This window comes from Crinia signifera, chromosome 5 (genome assembly GCF_055691185.1).
Source record: "Crinia signifera chromosome 5, ASM5569118v1, whole genome shotgun sequence".
NCBI lineage: Eukaryota > Metazoa > Chordata > Amphibia > Anura > Myobatrachidae > Crinia > Crinia signifera.
Window position 1 is genome coordinate 197,875,300 of NC_139221.1, and position 16,484 is coordinate 197,891,783.

Consider the following 16,484-nt stretch of genomic DNA (forward strand, 5'->3'; position numbering starts at 1 on the left):
GATATTTTGAAGTTGGTTGGCATTTGATCAACACGCCCCCTATTTGAAAGGTTTTCAGACTGTGGGTATATAAACTGGCACCACCTTGAAAAACTACAAGTAGTTAAAACGCATTGGTGCCAATAGATTGTTTGTTTGCTGGAAGCCATTTTTATCATAACACCAATCAGGTGAGCTACCCAGGTATTTTCCATCTTGCCGCGTGGTTGTGTTGTTTGTTTACCATCTGGCACCAGCATACATGTTATTATGTATTCTGAATAAATGTGTTTTTTTTTTTTAAGTTTTTATCCATCGTTTTTATCCAAACTTTGATGTGAGCACTATCCTGTGTTCACATGTAAGCATACAAGTGAGCATTTAATCTAAACCGTGATATACTTTGATGTATGAGGGACACTATTGGTGACAAAGAAACCTTTATACATGGGGGTTAATCCCTTTAATGTAAGCCATCTGTAAGCAGAATCTATCCTTTATGGACACACGAGGTGACCCCTTAACAAGATTGCTCACCCTCACCATAAGGAAAAGGACCCCACAGATTCCCAGAGTTATCATTATGAAAAAATGGTGTGGACATATTACACCATATTTTTTTTGTGTTCCCCTTTTATAACCCTTGGCGAAATATAAAATACTGACATGAAAATTTGGGAGCAACATCGACATATTAATCCACAGTAGAGCTCCACCTTTCCACACCATCTTCCAGCTATCCAGCACTGCTGGTGTTTCCAGCATTCGTATCTCACCCTCAACAATAGACCTGTCACATCTAAATGAGCAGTACACCTGGGCCCCTTCAAACCTTAACCCCTTCCCGACATTTGACGTATATATACGTCATGACTTTAAACTGTCACCGCGTCTAGGGACGCGGTGACAGAGGGACGATGTCTGCTGTCCCTGACAGCAGACATGTCCCAGCATGCCCGGGGGGGCGGCGATGCCTCCCCCCCGTCGGCGATCGCTGCAATTGGCTGTTCAATGTGAACAGCCAATCGCAGCGTTTTCCTGTGTTACCGGCGAATCAGAAGCTCGGTAACACAGGGATCAATCACCGCCGGGTGTGAGGGGGCGTGAGGGGGTCACCGGTGATGACCACACCTCACCCCACCTCACCCCACCTGCCCCCAAGGCTGTAATTGGTCCGTCGGACCGACGGACCAATCACAGCCATGGCGCGTGATTTAAACTAACGGTGACTGCGCTGCAGACGCCATTCCGGTCTGGAATTGCGTGCAGAGCGGTCACCGTGCCAATCTGTCGTGATATACTGACCTGATCCTTGCCTGATACTTACCTGATCACCGCTGGTAGCGTGCTGCCAGCAGCTGGATGCTTCCTGGATCTTGTGACTTTCTGTGTGCTGCTGCTGCAGTGTCATAGAGTGACAGATAGTGAGAGATAGTGAGAGATAGTGAGAGATAGTGAGAGATAGTGAGAGATAGTGACAGAGAGTGACAGAGAGTGACAGAGAGTGCTATATTTTGTGTCTGCTGCCCCCCCTTTTGTGCTGATCAGTATATCTGTGCTGATCAGCAACTTTTTGGGGGTGCAGGTTTTTTTTTTTTATATATATATATATACCTGTCAGTTGCACCAAAGGTTGTGCTGCCTGTGCAACTGACTGCTGCCCCTCCTGCTGCCCCCCCTTTTGTGCTGATCAGTATAAATTAACTGATCAGCAACTTTTTGGGGGTGCAGGTTTTTTTTTTTATATATACCCTGTCAGGTTGCACCCACAGTTGTGTGCCTGCTGCCCCTCACTGCTAATCAGTGTTGCATCACTGCATCACTGATCTGCAGGGTTTTTTTTTTGGGAGAGTGCAGTGGGGTTTTGTTTTTACACCCACGTTGCTTTTGTGGGTGTCCTGTGGCCGCTGAGCACTGATCAGTGACGTACATCACTGAACAGCATTTTTGGCACAGGGTTGATATAATTTTTTTGCTGCAGTTTTTTTAAATTGTTTTTTTTTTTGGAGAGTGCTGTGGTTTATTTTTTTTAAATTGTTTTTACACCCACGTTGCTTTTGTGGGTGTCCTGTGGTCGCTGAGCGCTGTTCAGTGACGTACATCACTGAACAGCATTTTTGGCACAGGGTTGATATATTTTTTTTTCTGCAGTTTTTTTAAATTGTTTTTACACCCACGTTGCTTTTGTGGGTGTCCTGTGGCCGCTGAGCGCTGATCAGTGACGTACATCACTGAACAGCATTTTTGGCACAGGGTTGATATAATTTTTTTTCTGCAGTTTTTTTAAATTGTTTTTTTTTTGGAGAGTTCTGTGGTTTATTTTTTTTAAATTGTTTTTACACCCACGTTGCTTTTGTGGGTGTCCTGTGGCCGCTGAGCGCTGATCAGTGACGTACATCACTGATCAGCAATTTCGGAACAGGGTTGATCTATTTTTTTTTTTTTATTGGGATCAAATTCCTGTATAAAGTATTTTTTTTCTGCACTACATACACACTACACACTACATACCCCCCGTGTTGAAATAAAGTTTGTACCCCCCCTACACTATACACGTGTTGAAACATTACACTTACAGAAACACAAAAATAAAAATGGCATCCCAAATGTCATCCCAAATGTCATCCCAGTCATCCAGAAGAATGTATTCAGCGGAGGAGGCATATGCCATGCTTGCCTCTGACTCTGACACAGCCAGTGATGCAAGCGGGGAATTTGAAGGATTCGTCTTAACCTCATCTTCCCCCTCAAAGACGCCCCCGTAGAGCAGCTGAGACCCCCCCCAAATGATTGATCCCGTATGGACCCCACCACCAGACAATTTTGAGCCCCAGGTTCCTGAGTTTTTGGCCATCCCAGGAATCCAATTTGATTCAACAGGTCTCAGAGAAATTGACTTTTTCAAATTATTTTTCTCTGATGATTTTATAAATTTAATGGTGGACCAAAGTAATTTATATGCCCAGCAGTTTATTGCTCAAAACCCCACGTCATCATTTGCTAGGTGGACCCCTGTAGATGCAGTAGAGATGATGACGTTTTGGGGTCTGGTGTTACATATGGGCATAGTAAAAAAGCCAGAAATTAGGCAATATTGGAGTACAGATGTTCTGTACAGCACCCCACTTCATCGTATGGCCATGACTCGGACTCGTTTTGAGACAATCCTTAAATTTTTACATTACACCGATAATGCACAGTGCCCACCCAGAGATGATCCCACCTTTGACCGGCTATTCAAAGTCAGGCCGGTCATTGATCATTTCAGTGCCAAATTTGCAGAGATGTACATCCCTGAAAAATTTATTTGTATCGACGAGTCCCTTATACATTTTAAAGGAAGGGTTAAATTCCGCAAGTACCTTCCCAGTAAGAGGGCAAGGTATGGCATAAAAATGTATAAACTGTGTGAAAGCACCACAGGGTACACCCACAGGTTTAGGGTATATGAAGGGAAGGATTCAAGAATTGAACCGCCAGAATACCCCCCCTTTCTCGTAGGTGTTAGTGGAAAAATTGTCTGGGATTTAGTGCACCCCTTCCTGGATAAAGGTTATCACCTCTATGTGGATAACTTTTACACTAGCATCCCCCTGTTTAAGGCCCTTGGTTCAAGAGGTACAGCAGCTTGCGGTACTGTGCGCAAGAACCAAAGAGGCCTCCCAAAAACGCACATTGCCCAAGTATTGAGAAGGGGTGAAAGCAGGGCACAATCCACCGAAAATATGTTGTTGGTCAAATATAAGGACAAGAGGGATGTCCTTATACTGACAACAATTCATGGAGACAGTACCACCTCCGTCCCTGTACGAGGTACCAGTACCCACACCTCAAAACCTAATTGTATCCTAGATTACAATAAGTACATGGGCGGAGTGGATCTTTCAGATCAGGTACTGAAGCCGTACAGTGCCCTGCGGAAAACAAAAATCTGGTACAAGAAGCTGGCCATGTATATCATCCAGATGGCACTGTATAACGCTTACGTGCTATTCCGTTCTACCAGCCAGAGGGGGACATTTATGCACTTTCAAGAGGAAGTCATAAAGGGCCTAATATTTGGGAACCAGCAGGCAGAGGGCCCCAGTACTTCTAGTACTGGCCCCCGTATTGTACCAGGGCAGCATTTTCCTAACGAAATCCCCTCCACTGCAAAAAAGGGCAGGACACAAAAAAGGTGCAAAGTTTGCTATAAAAAGGGAATAAGAAAGGATACTATTTTCCACTGTGAAACTTGCCCCGACAAACCCGGCCTATGTATAAAGGAGTGTTTTAAAATATACCACACATCTATGGATTATTAGGTTCATCATTTCACCGTGCTTCGGGGTTCTTGCTAATGCCACATAGCACCCACCATTCATTCCACCAGAATCTGAGCTGCAAAATCCAAAAATCACTCCTTCCCTGTCCTGCCATGCACCCAACTGGTATTTTTTGGTCAAATATGAGGCATTGCCATACTCGGGAGAAATTAGGGCACAGATTTTGGGGTGCTTTTTCTCCTTCATACCTTATGAAAATTAAAAATTTTGAGCCAGAACTGCATTTTTGTGTAAAAAAATTTAATTTTTCATTTTCACTGCCCAGTTGTACCACAATTGGTGAAACCCCTGGGGGTTTGAAATGTACACTATACCCCTAGTTGAATTCCCTGAGGGGTGTAGTTTGCAAAATGGGGTCACTTGTGGGGGGGTTCCACTGTATTGGTGCTTCGGGGGTCTTGCTAATGCAACATAGCACCCACCATTCATTCCACCAGAATGTGTGCTGCAAAATCCAAATATCACTCCTTCCCTTCTGAGTCCTGCCATTTTTGGTCACATATGAGGCATTGCCGTACTCGGGAGAAATTGGGGCACAGATTTTGGGGTGCTTTGTCTCCTTCATTCCTTGTGAAAATGAAAAATTTTGAGCCAGAACTGCCTTTTTGTGTAAAAAAATTTAATTTTTCATTTTCACTGCCCAGTTGTACCACAATTGGTGAAACCCCTGGGGGTTTGAAATGTACACTATACCCCTAGTTGAATTCCCTGAGGGGTGTAGTTTGCAAAATGGGGTCACTTGTGGGGGGGTTCCACTGTATTGGTGCTTCGGGGGTCTTGCTAATGCGACATAGCACCCACCATTCATTTCACCAGAATCTGTGCTGCAAAATCCAAATATCACTCCTTCCCTTCTGAGTCCTGCCATGCACCCAAATGGTATTTTTTGGTCACATATGAGGCATTGCCGTACTCGGGAGAAATTGGGGCACAGATTTTGGGGTGCTTTGTCTCCTTCATTCCTTGTGAAAATGAAAAATTTTGAGCCAGAACTGCATTTTTGTGTAAAAAATTTATTTTTTCATTTGCACAGCCCAGTTGTATCAAAATTGGTGAAACCCCTGGGGGTTTGAAATGTACACTATACCCCTAGTTGAATTCCCTGAGGGGTGTAGTTTGCAAAATGGGGTCATTTGTGGGGGGGTTCCACTGTATTGGTGCTTCGGGGGTCTTGCTAATGCGACATTGCACCCACCAACATTCCACCATAATCTGTGCTGCAAAATCCAAATATCACTCCTTCCCTTCTGAGTCCTGCTATGCACCCAAATGGTATTTTTGGTCACATATGAGGCATTGCCGTACTCGGAAGAAATTGGGGCACAGATTTTGGGGTGCTTTGTCTCCTTCATTCCTTGTGAAAATGAAAAATTTTGAGCCAGAACTGCATTTTTGTGTAAAAAATTTAATTTTTTATTTTCACTGCCCAGTTGTACCACAATTGGTGAAACCCCTGGGGGTTTGAAATGTACACTATACCCCTAGTTGAATTCCCTGATGGGTGTAGTTTGCAAAATGGGGTCACTTGTGGGGGGGTTCCACTGTATTGGTGCTTCGGGGGTCTTGCTAATGCGACATAGCACCCACCAACATTCCACCAGAATCTGTGCTGCAAAATCCAAATATCACTCCTTCGCTTCTGAGTCCTGCCATGCACCCAAATGGTATTTTTTGGTCACATGTGAGGCATTGCCGTACTCAGGAGAATGGGGTCACTTGTGGGGGGGTTCCTAACTTTTAGCATCTTATGGTGCCTAGAAACCTCCATGGTGCCTAAAAAATAATCTCATAAAAAGGAGGCTCCAAAATCAAGTAGGTGCTCCTTCTATTATGAAGCCTGTGGTTTGGTCAACGTGCACACTAGGGCCACATATAGGATATTTATGAAAACAAAAGAATTGGGGGAATCAATTTTTAGTCACATTTCTCTAGTAAAATCTACTGTGTTCCTTAGAAAAGTGTATTAAAATTAAAAATCTGCAAAAAAAATGAAATTTTGAAATTTCACCTACACTTTGTTTTAATTCCTGTGAAACACCTAAAGGGTTAACAAACTTCCAAAATGCTGTTTTGAATACTGTGAGGGGTGCAGTTTTTGAAATGGCATCATTTATGGGGGTGTCTCACATACAAGTCCCTCAAAGTCACATCAGAACTGAACTGGTCCCTAAAAAAATCAGTGTTTGAAATTTTCTTGAAAATTTGAGAATTTGCTATTCATATTTTAAGCCTCCTAGTGTCCCAAAAAATTAAAAGGAGGTTGAAATAATGATGGAAACATAAAGTAGACATATGGTCTATGTTAGTTATTAACTATTTTGAGTGGTATGATTATTTGTCTCACAAGCAGAAAATTTAACATTTTGCAAATTGCAAAATTTTCAATTTTTTTATGACATTTTGGTATTTTTCACAAAAAAACACAGACTGTATCGACCAAAATTTACCACTAACTTGAAGTACAATGTGTCACGAAAAAACAATCTCAAAATCACTGGGATAAGTAAAAGCAAAAAAAAGTTATCCACACTTAAGTGATACCTGTCAGATTTGAAAAAAAGGGCTCTGTCAGGAAGGCAAAAACAGGCTGCGGCGGGAAGGGGTTAAAGGCCCTGGCCCCATATGCTTAAAGTAATCAGCACAGATCGGCATATGCTAAGCCACAGTAGATACAAATTGCTGCTATATATTCCCAGCAGAGCCAGGGGGAAAAGGGCACTAGTGTCATCATACCATGGTGCTTTCTGTCTGGGGTATCTGACATCCTCCATTAGCTCAAATTTATGAAGTTTCTGTTCTCCAGGCTTTAGGGACTTGCACCTGGTGTGAAGTCACCACAGTGTTGCAAGGGACAATACTATATCTTTGGGTCATCAAGTCTGTAATGGTCACCTCACAATGATGACATGTAAATCTGAATTTATTCAACCCTGAAATATGTGGATTCATAATACAATGTAACTCTGTATACAGATGTATATAGATGTGTCCTCACTTATACCGCTTTCAGACCGCACTCCGAACACGGCATATTGCCGTGTTCGCGGGGCCTAAACATGGGTCACGGTGCGGTCTGAAAAGGGCACCACGGGTCGAGCAACACGGCTATTCAACCCTGGTATTGACCAGGGTTGAACACGGCTATGACCCGTGTCAACTGCGGTGTGAACGGGTGCCTGGGTCGAGCGACCCGTGTCCCGTTCACAGTATGGAGGAGGCAGCACTGTCAGCTCCAAGTACTGCCTCCTCCCGAGCCCCCGATGACGCGCCGCAACCCAGCACCGCCCCATGTGACGTCACCGACTCGGCAATATGCCGTGTCGGTGTCGGAACTTTCAGACCGCATTGCCGTGTTGCTCTGGGGATGGGACCCGTGTCCTAATCCCGTGTGCGACACGGCATTTGCGGTCTGAAAGTAGTATTACTAGTTGTCTGTACATTTTATGGCATGAGGTACGCCATGCGACTGAGATGCACCAAGAGAAATTGCTTTCTATATTATTCTTTACATTTTTTTATCTCAGTCACATCACAGATGCAGTGAAAAGCTGCTCACAGTGTACCAGAGGTGCTGCACTGCATCTTTAATTACACAGGAATTGGTTTTACACATACAGATGTGTCCTTGTACACTGTAGCACACATCACAGCACACAAGCGATGACATAGCGGATCAAATTCGTACACATGCTCCCGCTATGCATACACTGTCAGTACATACAGGTGCATACAGAAAAGTTAAAGATAAATGACAACAGAACCCGGTGTGAGGAAAAGCTATGGCAACTTGCACCAGAGCCATTTGTTTGTACAGAGATGTACAAATGTGACACTAATTAGACCAGTTTAAGCTAATGGTGTTAATAAAGGACCATACACACTAGGCAATTTTAAGGTCAAAGTAGCTCACTTTTCTCATTTTGAATGACTTTGCGCACAAATCGCCTAGTGTTTATGGACGGGTTATGAGCGGCGACTGCTAATGCGCACACCCGCATCATCGCTGGGCGCCGCTGTCTATCAGCTGGTATTACAGGCCGAGTGACCCACCTTTCATGGTTTCATACTATGGAAAGTGGTTCACCTTCCACCCACCCCCCCCCCCCTACCCCGCCCCACACACCACCCCCGATGGCCCGGGCAAAAATGCCCAGTGTGTATGCACCTTAAGACACATTTTGAGTGAATAAGATGCTTAGCGCAGTTGAATAACACAGAAACTGAAGTACTGTACCAAAAGGAGCTATTTGACATGGCCAAAGTAGCAGAAATCAAAGGATACATCTGTATATCATAGTCAAAATAAACCCACTACAACTAGATCTAGTAACATTTTTATTCTTACAGAAATATCTGGCGAGAAAATCACAAGTTTCCTGTATAATTTCAGAATGGCTGGGATATCCAAAAGCCTGTCAAAGTACAAGAAAAGGTAATTCTAATCTAATTGCTAATACAGACAAAAGTAGAAATAACATTTTAAGCACTGCAAATTAAGAACCAAGTATAACTAAAGGCCCCCATATTGAATGCTATACTTCCACAACTCCCCGGTGGCTAGATCACATGCAATACATCATGGACCTTATTCTAGCCCTTATTCTAGTCCACACGCATTAAATGATTTGGAAGGAGCACGTAAAACTAAGACACTCTCTGGTGTCTTAGCTTTGCGTGCTCCCAGTATGGGAAGAGGGCGGGCAACTGACATCCGGTGACCTCAGCTGCCTAGCGTTTTCATGGGAACACCAATGAAACGCTGAGTGTTCCAATGGGCGTGGCTTGTCACCGCCGCTCCACGACCACCGGCCGCACTGGTAGGTGCGAATGGGACAGTGAACTAGCAGTTGCAGTGCCCACTCACACCAAGCGTATGCACATGCGCAGAAATGCGCAGTAGTAAATCATTGCTCCCCTGTGTGAATGCACGGGGAGCGAGTGATCCAGAATAATGCCCCATATGTGATCATTTGCAAACAGTGTATCGCATGCAATCCCCTACACTGCCCCAGGATACAATGTATGTGACAATCTGCAGATCTGATCCAATGCATACAGGACTGCGGATCGGTATCAAAAGTAAATAACATACGATTTGACACTTTTTCAAATGAACTATCGACTGTGTGCCATGTGCCGAAATCATGTAGAAAAGGATGAAATCATACTAATGTATGGCCGCCTTAAGATATCATATTTAGAATGTTGTGGATTAATTCCTTTATCATTTAATTATTAAGATCATCAATTTGAAACTATAGCCCAGAAAAAAATAATAGGCTTCAGATTTGTGAAATAATGTTTAGCGGATACATTAACAGTTTTGCCTGGGTATGATGATTTCAGTCCATTATGTTAGCCAAAAGCAATTCCATTGCCTGAGCCCACAGCCGTTATTTATTTACAGTTTCTTATATAGCGCAGCAGATTCCGTTGTGCTTGATGCAGCTCACACACGCGCCGATGCCGGCGGTGCGATGCTGTACGATGGGGTGCGCGCTCCCGCGGCACCTCATCGTACAGTACAAAAAGTATGTGCTGCACATACTTTTTGTACTAGCTTTTTCTAGCACAGCATCGCATCGCATGCACATCATATGCACAAGGCATACGATGCGATGCTGTGTGTGCTAGTTAAGCCCACAACGCACGCTGGAATCGGTGGGTGTGTGGGCTGCATTACAATAGTAGACAGTGATAAAACAAACTGGGTAACAACGGACAGACTTGGAGGTAGGAGGGCCCTGCTGCAAACTTACAATCTATAGGCAAGCTTACAATGACTGACATCACTGGGATTTCCCTCATTCTCGAGGAGGAGCTGCTTGGGTACTTATGTATTATCTGAGCTCCCATGTTAAATGCACCCCATTTTTTCATACCCCTACTATCCAACTACGCATGGAGTTGATTTTATATAGTGTGGCGAGCACAGTGAGCCACCGTGCCCGAAGCGTGGGGAGCGCAGCGAGCCCGCGAGGGGACGCGGTCTCATAAGAAAAACGGGAGCCCAGATATTACATAAGTCCTGCTGCTTGTGTAAACAAGCAGCTCCACAGTTTGTTTGGATCAGGTTTTTGTGGTTTGTTATTTTTTAATTGCCTACATGGACTATAGAGGACCAATCCACACCATAGGTGGTATGTATAATTATTTTTCACAGGTACCCATTCGGATTTCTACATGACAAGTGGACCGAGACTAGGTAAGTAGGTACTCTTTACCTAGAAGGGCGCCCATCGCGGGCATCGCATGTACATGTATTTCTATGTAAAATCGCGGTAATCGCGTCGGTCGCATCACATGCGATTTTTTGGTCGCATGCGATGCGACCGACGCAAATTTTTACCTTGCGATGCCCAAGATCAAAATCGTGGGCGCCCTTCTAGGTAAAGAGTATCGGTAAGTATGTAGGAAGGTAACCTAAGTAAGTATGTATACGAACATAGGTAAGTATGTATGGGTGTTGTGTGTGAAAAAGTTATAATTTAATTGTGTGAGTTTTATTTGGGTATTGGTTCTGCAGTGGGACTACAAGTCCCAGTAGGCCCAATAATGCCACGCATACTGAAACTTGTGGTTCTTCAAGTCCCTGCATGCGGGGAGGTTTACTGGGAATTGAAGTTCCACTACAAAACCCAATACTTTTTTTTACATTTTATTTTACACTTTATTGGTATCTGCCCGGAACCACAGCCTGGGTATTAGCCTGGGCCAGGGGTGCCCTGGGGGGACCCCTCTATTTGGTGGGTCCCCACTCCACCAGGGACCTGGCCAGAGCTGACCAACCAGGGTTGTCATGCTTTCACCTTGTGTAAAAAGTTCCCCCGAATGGTGGCATGACACCAATGGCTGTTGGAGCCCGGTGCTGGTTATAAAAATACAGGGGACCCTTTTCTTTTTGTCCCCCGTAGTTTTGTAACCAGGACTGGCCCAAAATACAGGAGGACCCAATTTTTTTTGTTGTCCTATATTTCTCGAACCAGCACCAGCTCAAACAGCCTGGGGCTCAGGGCCGGTGCAAGGCACCTAGGCGCCCTAGGCAAACCTACAGGATACCGCGTATATGTTTTTTTTTTATATTTAGAAGTTGCCGGGAGAAGGAGAGGAGGCTGCCGGGAGGCTGCTGTACACGGGTGGGCGGGCAGGCTGCAGCGGGGACTACAATACGCGGCCGAAGCACTGGTCAGCAGCCAGCCCGGCCAAGCCACATTGTCACCGCTGCTGCTGTGGACCGGAGGTGCTGCAATCTTGCAGGGGTCATTAGGAGGTGCCTGTGCACCCACGGCACCCCCCGTGCGCAGGCAGAGCAGAGGCACAGACATCCCTTGCTCTCCCGGGCACTGCTGTACTGCGCTCCGTGCACAGAGTCCCCTGCCAGCGGCACAGCCATCGGCTGTGTGCTCCAGCTCTCCCATATACAGAGCCTCCTGGCAGAGGCACTGTGCACATACAGCCCAGCACGGGGTGGGGAGGCTTGCGGATTTCGGCTGACCGGCAGGGAGGGGGGGGAGGCTGCCGCCCACTGCCGAAGATCTCTGCTGGAAGCTGATGACCAGTCAGGGATGGGGGTGCGAATTTAATATCGGCGGGCTCCAGCACAGGGGGAGGTCTGGCTCTGGTGCAGGGGGGAGGTTGGGCTCCAGCACGGGGGGAGAGGTCGGGCTCTGGCGCAAGGGGCACTCACCGTCACCGAATGCTTGGCAGGGACCAGCTTTCTTCCTTTTGCTCTCCTCCGCGGGAACTTTCTTGCTGCTGCTGCTGCTACTCCTGCGGCTCACTACCGCCCTCCAGTGGCTGCTGGAGCTGGTTATACTCATGGGGCGGACCCCATACCATTTTATTTTTTTATTTTTTTATGACTGATCCTTGCATTCCTTCAGGGTCGGCTATATTTGGCTGCCACAAAACTTGGCAATCAAATACAAATGCCTTCACCATCAGAAAATATGACTCCTGAGAACTAATCAGTTTAGTAAATTAGCCGAGTTCTCAGGCCATATTTTTGGCCTGATCACGGACAAACCTGGTCTTACCCGTTCGTACTTGGGATTGGCCGTGATCGTCAATCTAAGTAAATTTCACACAGACATTACACACAGATCTCAAGTGAAGAGAGTATAATGTGAATATTTAGTTTTAAAGACATAATAATCTGTTATAGCCCAAGTATTGTATACATTCTTTACATGACATGAGTGCCTATTTATTATCATGTATTTGCTGGAAACCCTCAGAAAACAATTTGTGGAAGAGTCACACATACTGTAAAACAAGTATTGCCACATTGTATGAAGGAGTGATGTGCTAAATTTTGAAACATATGAAGCTCAGAAAAACTACTTTTGCAGAGTTTGGCTGATAGCTGATGCCATCTTCAGATGATGTATTCTTTGAGCTACAATTCTACACACTGTTAAGGTTAGGGATCGAAAGGTTCTCTTTTCGTTAAACGGAGTTTGCACATGCGCAACTGTTTAGGTTAGGGATCCAAAGGATCTCTTTCAATGGAGTTTGCAAATGCGCAATTTGGGGACTGGGCATACTTCTGAATGTGGAAGTAAGTGCTTTACTTATTACCAGACCTGATGTTTCTTTTATTTATTTTTTGATAATTAGTTTATTATTATTGCAATATGCATCAATAAGAAACTATAATTATTGTATTATAGATAACTATGCAGTACGGGCAGTACGGATGGTGTGATGGTTAGCATTACTGTCTCACAGCACTGAGGTATTGGGTTTGATTCCCACCATGGCCCTAACTGTGCAGAGTTTGAATATTCTCCCTGTACTTGCGTGGGTTTCCTCCCACACTCCGGTTTCCTCCCACAATCCAAAAATATACTGGTAGGCTAATTGGCTCCCAACAACATTATCCCTAGAATGTCTGTGTATGCGTGTACATGTGGTAGGGAATATAGATTGCAAGCTCCACTGGGGCAAGGACTGATGTGAATGTTCAAATATACTCTGTAAAGCGCTGCGGAATACGTATGCGCTATATAAGAAACTGGTAATAAATAAATAATATCTATGCCCATAGCTCATCGAAGTTTAATGAATACTTAAATCTTACTTTAATAGTTATTTTTTATGGTTTGGACTTTTAATCTCTAGACTGTTTTTAATGCTGCTGTATGTTATTTGTACAGAAAGAAAACCGAAGGCTGATTAAGCTTGAGGTGACATAAACTACTGAAGGATTCTGAGCTGCCTGCACTTTAGGTTGTGTGTTTTTGCTAGGGGCTATGATGATCAGTATTAGCCAATAAGGGAGCAGGGGAGGAGTTCCTATAGTTAGGAACAGCCAGGAAGTCAGGTGATCTTGCTCTCTTGTCCGGTTTTACCCACCCTCCCTCCCTATTTTTCTATCTTCTTGGCGGCGGTAAAGAACAGTCCTTGTTCAAATGGAAGTAGTATGAGGATAGTGGGGTGCGCTCTCCCGACATTGATACGTCACTAGCCCATGCCCCTTGGACAGGGGATGGGCTACACCATCTGCACGGGAGGGTTGCGAGGGGAGAGTTGAACACCAACGATGTGTGAATGGTGTGATGTGATCTTACCCCTCTTTTTCTCTATGAGAGTTCTTTAGGGCCGCCACCCATTTTTTTAGATCAATATATATAGTTGTCAATCAATAAATTTGACATTCATATTGAAACGCCAGCACTTGTGTCTGTCTCGTTATTTTTAGTGTTAAGTTATATAAGGTTTAGATAAGTTTATTAAAGTGTGGGGCATAAAGATTGCCGATGGTAAGTTTGTGCTATTTGTATACCAAATTATTAGAATACAGTCTTAAACATTGGTTAATTTGCAATGTGACATTTCCTCAGTTGACTTACATGGATCCGTGCTATGGGGGAAGGAAGAAAGAGATGATCCATTTATAAAAGTATGCGAAGAAGCTGAGCTAGCAGAAGCTGAGCGTATGAGTGAAGAAGATTACTACATTAAACAGCAGATCCGATGGTCACGACAGCAAGCAGCCAAAATGGTAGTGCCTGACGAATATGACAGCGAAGATGAAGACAATTATAAAGGAGAGTATACTGAGAATAAATGGCAGGTTAGCAGCTCTCCTGTATAGATATAATGCAACACAGCTCAATACTGCTTACTGCAACTAATTGTAAAGGTCATAACCAGTTATAATGTACTACATTTATTGTCTGCACAAGTGATCTCTACACTAAGCACTGCCGAAATTGCTGGAAAAATGGCACGGTGGCATGTGCAGTGGAGTCTAAGCACTCTAGTGCTCAGACTCCATAATGCTGCGCAGCAGCTGGCAGCAACAGCTATACAAAAATCTCTGGAAAAATGGATGCGTGCCATTTTTCCAGAGATTCGCGCATGTGCAATAGGGTCTGAGCGCTCTAGTGCTCAGACTCTACCAATACAGCACTGCTCAGGCAGAGAGGAGGGGGCCTGGATGGAGGAGGTTGCACACAGGCCTCTTTCTACCTTAAAACACCCCTGCTCTCAAGAATGCACATAGGAGTATTTAAAGCTCTTAAATGCTGCCCAAAGTTGGCCACTTTCCACATCAAGTGGGCCGTCCATGTGGCTGATGACATGATATTTGTTGAATAATACCACAATGAATTTAATTAAAATGATTGAACAACAACAATGCCTAAACATTGATGTTGTCATTACTTTGACGCACTCTCTGTACAAATAAATAATTCAGAAAATAACCAGCAAAATGTGGTATATAAAGATACATTCTTATCCTAAAACAGCAAAATGTAACTGGTTTAGAGTTGTTTACTTTTGGACATTTTAATAAAGAAATCGGTACATTAATTACTTTCTACATAACGGACTATGGTTTATTACAGATAGCACAGAAGAAAAAGATGAAGTCTGAACTGGGGAAGGCCAATGATATGACAGAAAAGCAATGCAACAAGATCACCAATCTTTGGCAGCTTCCTATTCAGAAGCGCTGGGAAGTTTACAGGTACTGTACTTTCATGTTTCCATACAAGTTTGATGTCTACATATGAAATGCAGTGGTGTAGCTAGGTGCCACGGTGCCCGGAGCAACGGCATGTTTCGCTCCACCCCCCCCCCACCCCGATTTGTAGTAGGTGGGGCTCTTGCATGACAAAAAGGGGGCACAACCTAACATTATAAGACACACCTTAATGCCCATTACACATAAAGCCACATGCCGTAATGCCAATTGCACATAAGGCCACACATGATGCCTATTATACATGTATACACACATATATATATATATATATATATATATATATATATATATATATATATATATATATATACACACACCCACACCAATTTGTTTTCAGGAGGTGAAATAAATAGCAACAGATAATACTGAATAAGCTACCAATTTAATTATCTTATCAAAAAAGGATCTTTGCCCTGTCAGTGTAAAAGGCAGCACAATATGTGCACGGAGGAGTCCCTCTTCCTGACGCTGCTGCTCCTGCTGCTTAGACAAACACAGGAGAGGTAGGGGAAGGGAGAGAAATGTAGAGCTGTCTCCCTCCAGAACAGCCTTATCGTCTCAACTGCATTTACTCTGCATGCAGGCATCCCGCCAGCGCGGTTCCCGTATCACTGTCTCACAAGTTAACCTGTGTGAGACTTCCTGTCAGGGCAAAGCATGGCCTCATGGGATTTGTAGTTTAATCAATAACTGCACAAAGTCTGAGCAGTAACATATAAACTACAATTCCCATGATGCCACTGTCTCTGCTGCTCTGTCCTGCCGGGTGCCTCTGAGTCACAGGCAGCTAAATCCCGGCACCTCCACTCCTACTAGCACTGTAACTAAGCGCCACAGCTGGGCGGGGGAGCAGGCGGCACGCGGCTCCGACGCCCTTTGATCTCTCGGCGCCTGGAACTCGTGCTCCGCTGGCCCCACAATCCCTACACCCCTGATGAAATGTATGAGTCTTCTTGCTTGTAAAATATCATTTGTACACTAAAGACATTGGTCAAGGGTGGTTTGCAGACCCACTTCCTTTGTCAAGATTTTTCTTCACAATATCCAATGTCCCATATTGTGCTGAACTCAAATTATTTTTATCATATGGTCTATATTGCATAAAATTTGTGTTATAGCAAGCTGCAATCTCTCCAAGTACAATGGGCAACCCTTGTCATGGCATCTGACAGATAAAAAGCGAA

The 16,484-nt window shown here is 44.3% G+C and overlaps 1 protein-coding gene across 1 annotated transcript in view; it reads left to right on the plus strand.

The window, feature by feature from the left end:
- The window catches only part of LOC146080763 (NFX1-type zinc finger-containing protein 1-like), a 237,094-nt gene that overhangs the window by 184,358 nt on the left and 36,252 nt on the right, over positions 1-16,484 (plus strand). The window contains 3 exon segments of the mRNA XM_083188397.1: positions 8,652-8,736; positions 14,150-14,382; positions 15,161-15,282. Of these exon segments, the coding sequence (XP_083044523.1) occupies positions 8,652-8,736; positions 14,150-14,382; positions 15,161-15,282 (440 nt within the window).